At 37.0% G+C, this 10,422-nt stretch overlaps 2 protein-coding genes across 6 annotated transcripts in view; one reads left to right on the plus strand and one right to left on the minus strand.

The window, feature by feature from the left end:
• Positions 1 to 387: 387 nt before the first annotated feature.
• Positions 388 to 3,035, minus strand: LOC108694169 (mediator of RNA polymerase II transcription subunit 7). Of its 2 annotated transcripts, XM_018203483.1 has the most exons (4): positions 2,575 to 3,035; positions 2,232 to 2,488; positions 948 to 1,100; positions 388 to 845 (listed from the first exon to the last, which is right to left on the minus strand). In XM_018203483.1, exons 2-4 carry the CDS (start codon positions 2,424 to 2,426, stop codon positions 645 to 647), a joined length of 549 nt encoding a protein of 182 aa, XP_018058972.1. In that variant the 5' UTR covers positions 2,427 to 2,488; positions 2,575 to 3,035; the 3' UTR covers positions 388 to 644. The 2 variants fall into 2 exon arrangements, with proteins under 2 accessions (XP_018058972.1, XP_018058971.1); XM_018203482.1 differs by having other exon boundaries at positions 393 to 845; positions 2,232 to 3,035.
• Positions 3,036 to 3,046: 11 nt separating this feature from the next.
• The window catches only part of LOC108694167 (tyrosine-protein kinase Btk29A), a 24,490-nt gene continuing 17,114 nt past the window's right edge, over positions 3,047 to 10,422 (plus strand). For 2 of the 4 annotated variants that reach the window (XR_001932067.1, XM_018203474.1), the window contains exons 1-4: positions 3,666 to 3,692; positions 3,844 to 4,026; positions 6,072 to 6,333; positions 7,056 to 7,382. Coding sequence is in view for 3 of the 4 variants with exons in the window: in XM_018203474.1 (XP_018058963.1) it covers positions 3,675 to 3,692; positions 3,844 to 4,026; positions 6,072 to 6,333; positions 7,056 to 7,382 (790 nt within the window). In the remaining variant the exon portion in view is untranslated. Of the gene's footprint in view, positions 3,060 to 3,297; positions 3,613 to 3,665; positions 3,693 to 3,843; positions 4,027 to 6,071; positions 6,334 to 7,055; positions 7,383 to 10,422 lie in introns of those variants that run through there. The other 2 variants (XM_018203477.1, XM_018203476.1) reach the window with 2 other exon arrangements.

The raw sequence follows: 10,422 nt of genomic DNA on the forward strand, positions 1-10,422 counted from the left end.
AAACATAAATCGATTATATAAATTCGAAATATATTATTATTCTGTGTTTTCTACATTCTTGTTTTTGCTCGTTTGATTATTTTTTAAATTCGTTTTTAAATTTAATTATAAATATTATATTTATGTATGTATATGTATTTCGTACCTAATCTGCTCATTTGTTAAATTTAATGTCTAGAAATTAATGTCTATACATGTATCCACCATCCATCCAGTCTATGTATGAACCAATATATTTATAAAGCATTAACTGCATTTGTACTATCACATATAATCTCAGTCTTGTTAAATTTAAAATACACGCGAATGTATATCTGAGTTATACATACATAAAATTTTGTCAAACTTATATATTATTAAAGTATAAAAAAATTAAGTGTAAGCAACTTTTAAATTAAAATCTTTCTATTTAGAGAGTAGTTTTTGTAGATGAATATATAAGCACAATATATAAAATATGTTTTAGACATTACATTACCAGCAGTCCTTTACCTAAAGAACATATTTTTTTAAATATTGTCTTTTATTAAATAATTAATAACATTTTCAAAAGCACATCGTTACACTACTGTTGTATATTATGTACAATTATTTCAGAATATTCCTTGATAGAATTTTCACATTGGAGAATAAAGAGCGATACTTCAAAATAGTCCATTCGAAGAAAGCATATCGTCTATCACTTTGCACATAATACGATCACTTGAACTACAAGGATCTTGCGTTTGTTGTTCGAAGCCTAAATTGTCTACGGATTCCATAGCGTCTGTGTTTATCGCAAGCTTGGAGTCCAATTCTGATGTATCGGGAAGCATCTGTAAGGCATGCTGCAATATTTCTTGAACCTGGAACAAATTTAATATTAGCTACAATGTGAAAATTATACGTGAACATTACTATAAAAGTTGAAAAGAAAATCCAATGTGAATAAGAGTCAAGATATATACCTTTTCGAGGTGTTTCTGGAAACGCAGCGCTGTTTCATGACGTTGTCTACGCTGTAGTTCCATCATAACTCGCAATGTTTCCCTGGCTTGATGCGGTCGAAATTCATTTAGCAAATGATGAATGTGAATGAATAATAGACTGAGATCCTCGACCTGTAAGAATGTTAGTTATTCCATCACAGAATATAAAGGCTATAGAACATAGGAAAAACATAGAAAGTAACAAAACTGTGAGCAAATCGATCAATTACAGTAGGGAATAAGAAGAACGTAAGACAATAAGAAGTAGTAACAAATAAAAAATGTTTAAGTTTTAAGGCTATGGCACATGAAAAAAAAAACATGTAGTAAGCAAATGAACATTTTGGATTTGCTTATATATTACTTTTGCTTATATATTACTGCTTCCACTATAATTAATCGATATTGCTTATATATTGCTCTTACATTTTTCTATAAGCTATGGCTTTTACTGCTTAAGGAAATTTATGTGCAGAAACTCTAATATGCGATACTAGTGTCTTATAGACTTAATATTTAAATAGAGATACAAATTATAAAAAAGTAAAAACTTTGAATAAGAAACAGTAAAAAAATTTTTACTCAGATATATATTTACTTCGAACATTTGACACTATTAATTGCTTTAGAATTCAATTTTTGCATCAAAAGATTTCTATCTAAAAATACTTAGCTGTAAACAATCAAGATATAGTACAAAAAAAAAAAAATTATTTCAATCAATGACAATTTAATTTCAGTTCAACTTTTCATTTTTTTCTAATTTTTTAAGAATTAGAAAAAGCTGGAGAGTAAGTAGAACAGAGATAAAATTTAATCCACATTGATAGAAATTGATATAAGTGGTAATCATCGATATACTTGGTTTCGTTGATCAACTTAAGTGCTAAATTAACGCAAGGATGTTTCCATTATTAAATGTTTCCACTATTAAAGATAATGTCGAAATAACGCAAATATTAAACGGTCTAAAAATAAATAAATTTTATCTTTTTTTTTAGAACTTTGATTAAAACAAAGATTTTACTCCAAAAAAGAAAAAAGAGAAGCTATTAAAAAAAAAGAAGTTATTTTTTTCATCTCTGGATACGATCAACGCGATGCTGCAAACATCTTTGAACTGATCAGTTTGTAAAATTCTTTCTTCTAATTGATTTATCAAACGCTTCAAGGCATTTGTAGCAAGACTTTGACCACAGCCTGTATCTAAATAAAAATAATAGGAGTTTGTTTTTTTTTTTTCAAATTAGAAATACAGCCTACTTTCTCAGCGCGTCTTGGACTGTCGGGACACTGAACAAGAAGGTCTATCAGATCGAGGAAATTGACGAGCAATGAATGATTGAGTTTCTTCAACTCGCGCCGACGATCAAAGTGTTGTGGGTACAACCTCTTGATGCCCTGGGCCTCGAGCGGCCTAATGATGGTGTCATCGGCGTTGAACATGTTGCTGAACATGGAATAGGTGTCATGGATTGGCGGCGGCGGTCGCGGGGCTCGTCCACGCCGTACATTTTCATCTGTGTAGAGATTGATATATTGAACGGGCGGCAGCGGTAGGGAGCTAACCTGGATCGCTTCGGGAGCCGCCATTCTCGATTCACACCTCGATACCGGCGGATGAGATCGACGTGCGAAAAGACAGGTTATCTGAGAATCCTTTCTCAATTTCTTCGAGATCGTCGTTCCTATACTGTCCTGTAGTCGTTCGTAGTATCGTGTAAATCGTGTTACGCTTGCCAAGATCTCTCACAGCATCAAAGTGACAAACAAGTCGAACAAAACGATCTCTTCTAATTGCGTCACTTCAGTCGACAGTCGCTTGTTCGATGATCCTCTGGTCGGCCATTTTACTTGGTGCTACTGCATGATACTGCACTGTACTGCACTACTGCCGCTACTGGATGCTACGCGGGTCGACAAGTGTCTCGTCTCGCGTCAATTTTTCTCGCAAGGATGGAAGATTCATTTTTCTCTCTCTGATATCTATTGATATTCACGAGACGCTCTTCTTCTCAAGTCTCAAGTCCATGTTGAATCGGCCAATCGACTCGGTTGTATTGACACTGTTGACTGGTGTTGACCAGCGTGGTAAGACATTTCCTGATATCTATCTCGTCTGCGCTGGCCAATGCCGCCAATTCCGTCAATTCCCGTTTCTCATCCCCGACCCCGATGTCGGACGTCGCCGCTGGCCGCGCTGCGCCGTGGCCGAGCGCCGCGCCGCGCCGCGACTGCCGCGAGACATCTCCGTTTTGACAGATTGTGTGCGTTCCACGTGAACTCTTTGTTTGGACGCCGGGAATTCTGGAATGATCGCGAGATGGTAGTCGCACCGGCCAGGCGGTCAAGCCACACGTTCGTCGCATAGTAAGAGGAACGATCCGGAGAATTCGAATTCAATCGTGCTCGAGCGCGATAAGTACCGCTTTTGGGAGCGTCCGTGTCGTTCAGGTTGTTCTCTTGACTGCGCTTCGTGAGTCTCGTCGCCTCCGCCTGGATTCCGTAGCTCATTCTTGACGATGCCCAATGATCATTGGTTATAATCGCCACCAGACACCAGATCAGACACGTGAGCGCCTTTGAGCGCTGCATCACTCCTTCGCATTCGCATGGGGGCGGGGATTATGGGACGAGGAAAAAGGTGCTATATTTAGATATTTCTTTCGCCTCCTTTACTTATCTCAAGCAGACCGGATAAGCCGGATGGGAGAGACCTCGAATGTAATTTTTTTTTTTTTTTTTTCGTGTCTAATTAGAATGTGTTGTGCAACAAGTATTAATTGTAGCCCTTCATACGATGGAATATCGACGCCCCTTGACGATGGGGCTCCATTCTCGTGCAGGAAAATGATACTTTCATTATTGTTGCTAGGGAAGCCCTCCTGTGATGGCAGGGAAAGATGGGAAGCTAGAGTCAAAAGGTGGAGACGTTATTCGGCAGGGATTCATGATAAAACGTTCACAGAACAAGAAGCGCTTTACCCCGGTCAATTACAAGCAACGATGGTTTATCCTGACCAAACATTATCTCATCTACTACGACGGAGATGGTGAGGTGAGTAATTTGAATATATCAAAATGTTTTTATCTTTTATTATGGTCATGTTCAACCTGTGGTTGCGTTAGAAATTATATTTTCTCTTCTATTTTTAATTCTATTTTATTTGTGCAAACAAATATTCTATTTTATTTGTGAACAAACAAATAAACATATTTACGATCTGCAAAATTTTCTCTATTTATCAAAGTTGCTCATTCATGCTAATTTGTGTTAACAAGTACATCTATCGAGCATGACAGTTGGAAGATGTTTTAATTAAGTCCATTAATTTTGTTGTGACTTTAATAACATTTTATTAAAAAGAATTTATAAATTGTTCAAACATTCATTTATAAATTGTTTATATTCATTGAGTGTAAAATTCAATTACAATTATTGTGTCACTACGTCCATACGTGATGGATGAGCACGCACAATTCCAGGAAACATCAGAAACATTACTCATCTTCTTTTTTACAATTGTACAAAATTCACACACGTACATAAAAAAATTATAATAATTTTTTTATTACAGAATCTTGAATCTTTCAAAAAAAGTTGGATTACAAATCTTATAATTTTGATTAATACATAACTTTAATTAGCTATTAAGCTAGTAGATAATTATTCGGTAATAATTCGACGATTATAACACATTTGATTTTTTGTTTTTATCCAAGAAACAATTAGACGAAAACTTGTTCATGCGTCGTCTATAGTGAACAGTAAGAAGTAAGAGTAAGAAATTCACCAATCACAATCGGTTATTCTTACATTCGATTGTGATTGGTCAATTTCTTACTCTTCTTATTCCGTGTATTGTTGACTGTAGACGAGGCATCAGAGGTTGAGCAGGTTGAGCTGTTTGAACAAGCAGGATGGAGATGACCGGTAACCGCGTGCGATCGTGACTAGCACCAATAGTTATCTCCGTCTTCGTCATCTGCATTGAGCGTAGTAGGGGTAATGATGATTCCGGTAGGAGATGGCGGATAACATGCATCTATACCGTATACCTATAAAATTAGTGGCGCAGGCGCCCCGCGTGAATTTTCCATCCTATCTCTTCTTCCGCTTCTTCGTCGTTGATGCTGCTCAGTCAGTGGTTGTCGTTCGAGGTCGGTCTCGGCGACGCACGATCCTTAGATTTCGTTTGGTATCGTTCCACACAAGTTGACGATTCCTTGGACGAGTCTATAACGCTTTAATTTCTGATATTTCTCTCTTCCTCTCTCTCGCTCTCTCTTTCTCCCCCCCTCCCCTCTCTCTCGTACGACGAACAAAATAGAGATACGAGGAAGTAATTCTAGTAGTGAATCTTGTCCTATCTGATTCGCTAATAGAGTTCCACAATATATCTGTCGAAATCCTTCACAACACTTCTTGTAGGGACACCAATTGTGATCAACTGTGATCTCAATTATCTTTTCACATCGCTTCGAGAGAATCGCCTCTTACGCATCGTCCGTCATACCGATCTCGGACGTTGTGGCCTTGGCGTAGTGATCCACGTGCGGATCCTATCAACTTGATCATCCTGTTCACCACGTCACGAGCTCTACCATACAACGTGGAGGTAAAGAGCCGAATTCGGATACTTTTCGTTCCGTTCTTTCATTTTTATTTAATTGATTAGGCTGTTCGTCGTCGGATGGACAATTCATGTTGCATGAATCTCTTTGAATTCCGCTAGAAATGTTTTCGGGGAAAGTCGCTGGATGCCGTTTGCAAATTACTTTTTCGCGTCTAAAGTATAGATGTACCAATATTCCAATGATAGATCTACTTATATTATGCTACGAATATCTTACAATTTAGTCAATCAAAATCAACATCTGTGTGCTAAATACATCCCTCGTTAACAAGTATCTCCAAGTCATTCTGACACATCCAAGATTTCTAATTCTAATAATATTGTCATTGTGCAATTTATATTGTCCTTCTCTCTCCCTCTCTCCCTCCCACCCAGTTCTGGTATCAAAGTTGTTGGAGTCAGCGCCAACCGATTTGATTTGGAATGAGTCGACTGTTAATGCTAATCAGATGAGAAATTGTTGCAGCGTCGCAAGGAACGCGGACGGATCGCCGTGGAAAGCGTCCACGTGGTGGAGACGGCCAGTCTCGGGAATGGTGGAGGTGCTGTCAGTGATGTGGCGGGTGGCGGTGGCGGCGGCGGCGGCGACGCCGTCGGCGGAGGCGGCGGAATACCATCCGGACTGCCTTTCCAGGTGGGATATCGGGAAGCTGGTCAAGAGTACACACTCTACCTCCTCGCCGCTCGCGAACAGGATCGCACCGAATGGATACGCGCTATACGCGCTGGTAAGTCTCCCTCTTCCTTCACATCTTTCTTTCCCTCTCGTAACTAGAATGACTGTAGAATGAGTCTTTCAGTGCCCAATTTTTGGCAAATAAAGGAAAAGTATTAAAAAGAATTTAAATACAATATATTTATAAAATATATTAAATACAGTATATTTAAATACAATATATTAAATACAGTATATTTAAATACAATATATTAAATACAGTATATTTAAATACAAAAAAATATATATGTTTGTAGATAACAATTTTTGTCGCTGAAAAACGAATCCGTAAAATAAAATTGCTTATTGCTCTATCACGTCAGATTTTTGAGAAAATTGATACTAAAGATATCACAGAAAAACAACATTTTTGGATTTTTTTTTAACTGAAATATCTGAAAAAAAATGTAATGTGATAGAACAATTTACAGATTTCATTTTGTCAGATAAAAAATCTATAAGAATCATTGTTCCGTTCGTAATTTAAAAACCTATGTCGGATAATATAATCTATAAGACTCTAAATCCATTATTGATGTTGTACATATAATATGCATGATTAAAGTTTTTTTAAAATATTACGAATTGTGCAGTAAAATTGCAATAAAATTCGAACCGACAACATCTATTAAATCAATTCTGAGAGTAAAATTCGAAGTCGTACCATAATTTATCATTTAAAGCGCAATATATGTTATGCTTAAAAACAATTTACGAACGACTACTTATTTGTAGTGTGCAGTGAGAATTCGGGCTTGAGCGGGCGTTATCACGCGGGCCTATGGAGCGGAAAACGTTGGTCCTGCTGCCGATTATCAACACGCTCCGCCGAAGGCTGCGACACTTGCAGCTCCTGGTCTTCGAAGCCAACTACGAACGCTACAAATCCGTCCTCGACGACAATGTCAGCCTCGACAACATCGACAACGTCCGTGCCTGGTAGCACCAATATCATTAACAATACCATTTCAACGACTACCATCACGTCCGATCATCGTCCACAATCCAACGCCGAAGCGAATAACAATCCAATCGTCCAATCGCAGACCCGCTCAACAATCGGTTCGTATTTTACATTTACAATATTACATTTTTACGCGCCTTCATATTGTATATATTATATTATTCTCGTCTTTGGTAATTAGCGAATCGATGCGCTTCTTTTCATTTCAAGAGAGTCTTGGGATTTAATAAATGGATTATTCGTCGGATAAAAAAATCGATCCGGAAAAACTTTATTTACTTGCATCAAACTTTTTTATGCCGATACGTCGTTCAGTTGCGATACGCTTGCCAAAATCTGCTAATTTCGGCACATAAATTTTATGTAATCATCGAACGAGCTAATTACGACATAATTGGATATATAAATTGCTGGTGTATATATGAAGCCTCAGGTTATCGCGAAAGAAATATTTTATCCGAGCGCGTATTGAAATAACGCATAAAGAGAACAGGTGGTGCATGTAAACAGCAATATGTAATTAACTGTTAGCAGCTTTATATTTAATATGCGTAATAACGAGTGTATCTTGTTTCAAGATTGACCTTGTTTATTGGCATGCTGTAAACTTGTTCTATTGTAATTGAGCGATAATTATTCACATTGTAGATTAAACAACGGATTCCTCTATGAATTAAGAAAATCTTATTTCCTTCGCTAGTATGAGTGACTAGTACGTATAAGGATAATAGAAAAGAATTGTTTTCAAGCGAGTGATTTTCTGAATTTCTTATATCTTCAAGTCTAACGGCTTGGAACGGCTCATATGTATGACTTGAAAAAGCTTATACATTTCTAAAGGCGGAAAATCCTAAGCATTCTCTAAGAGTAGGAAATACAGCATAAATTTTTACATCACTCTCATGAAATTTTTATTTTTTGAAAGAATGAAAGAAGATAAGAAACTGCATTTTTAATAACTACGGAAAGTAATATTAAATAAGGAAATTTATTCTTACTCATTTCGAGTGATTTTGTCTCAAAAAATAAGTATGATTGATAAGTTGATTGATAAGTGCGCTCATGTAGGTATATTATGTAGGTATATGTGCGTGTTTTTGTTTATGGAGTTTTTATTGTCGATCTCTTTTCGAGGATTAGACGAAAAACAATGAAACGGAATTTTGCTGTAAAAAGAACAATATTCGAACCGTCGCGACGTTGGAGCATCTGCCTAAAACTTTTCTCTTAGACAGCATGACATTTTTCAGTATCGTTGAAACATCCTGACTTTCGCGAACCCGAATTACATCGTCGTAAAATTGTGTCTCGATCACAAGTGTCGTTTTTTCTCAATAATTCAGCAAACGCTCCAGTTCCTTTATCGCTCGAGGCAAGACAGTCCTCCGATTTTGCTAATAATGCTCTTGATATCGCGTATCAATAATTGAAATTTCGCATCATCGCGATTTCGCGTAATGAACGTATTTCCATCTGACGGAAAATGGAAATTCGAGACAGGAGAAAGAAATCTTTCGAACTCCTTTCCCAACGTGGATTAATCTGATTATAAAGCCCATTACTCGGATCTGAGACACTTGAGGAAATAGAATTGTCATCGATGCGATGAGATACATGACACGGTCTCAGAAAAAGAGAGAGAGAGAGAGAGAGAGAGAGAGAGAGAGAGAGAGAGAGAACCGAAAAATATGTACGTTAGAGCATATTTTTGCACGAGTGTCGTACTTTACGTAACTATTCGCAAATACCCAAAAGCATGACATTTTGCCCTGCAGGAGCAAGTGACGTAGGTGACAGTTTTTACGAAGGAAAACTTATTATTAGATAGTCTTTCATCAAAGATCGATACGTGAGCGATCGTATAAAATATAACTACCTACATATTTGTCATACGAATTGTCTGTATATAATTCGCGAATATTAACGAGTTTCAAGAGATATTAGATGGCTCTCGAATGATATAATTTTAACAGCAATTTTTTCTTTCTTCGAGGTTTATCTTTCTCGAGTGTGTCAGTCCATTTTATCCATTTGCGTTAAAGTTTAGAGCGAATTAATATATATTGACGGCGAATCGCGCGAGGAACTTTCGATCGTCTTTCAAGACTCGAAGTCAAGTCGACCTACTTAATGGCAAATTAAATTTCAGACATTTTAATTGCAAATTCGAGTATTGAAATGTGTTTAATACTATCAGGGCATTGTGTGTATAACGAAAATATAAATTTAATCTCGATTGATCAAACTTATTCCCACGACGCCCGGATTAAATTTATTCTCGGAACATCGGGTGCCAGCAAATTAATCCAATTAATTTATTCTATTAAAGAAACATGACATTTTCACTCGCACACCTTTCGGCAAATTTCATCATATTATTTTTCATCGTTCTTTTTTCCATTTTTCTTGATAATTGAACCTTAATGATGTTATGTAACGGTCACTATTCAGTTAACAATTATCTCAATTACTCGCTCAAGGCGTTTATCGATAAATTGCCTGAAATCAAATTCTAGCGTTATACAATATTTTATTTAAATCGCGATCATTCCGTCTATTTAGTTTAGAGAATCGGCGATTTGCGAGAAGTTGTCGTGTTTATCCAAATTGACATTCGCGACGTAACATCGGCCTCCGCGTTGTTTCCACGGCACATAGGCCTTGCATTTATGTATGCAATATTCAATATCCTCAGTGTTTCTAGCGCAATGAGACGCGACTCAAGACTCAATGTAGCATAACTTGGCACAGTTTTTTTTACATAAAAAAAACGGCTAACTTTACACACATGGATTTACGCACATGGACTCAAGTTTTAATTTATAATACGCGTGGAAAGTCTGGCGGTGCTGTTGTCGAAAATTTTATGAATCTGAAGCGAATGGTCGCATATATAGGTAAGTGAATTTCAAGCGGTATTTAGATTTAGCAAGTAGATTTGAGTAGCCTCGGATTCACAATGTTTCTGTGATTTATCCACTGGTTAGTCTTTTTACCCTTTGTGATAGGCACAGGGATAAAATAAAGACCCTTTAATAAGAATCTATATGAAACAATCACTTTTGATGTAAGAGAGAGAGAGAGAGAGAGAGAGAGAGAGAGAGAGAGAGAGAGAGAGAGAGAGAGAGAGAGAGAGAG

The sequence above is a fragment of the Atta colombica genome, unplaced genomic scaffold (assembly GCF_001594045.1).
Source record: "Atta colombica isolate Treedump-2 unplaced genomic scaffold, Acol1.0 scaffold116, whole genome shotgun sequence".
NCBI classification, from domain to species: Eukaryota; Metazoa; Arthropoda; class Insecta; order Hymenoptera; family Formicidae; genus Atta; species Atta colombica.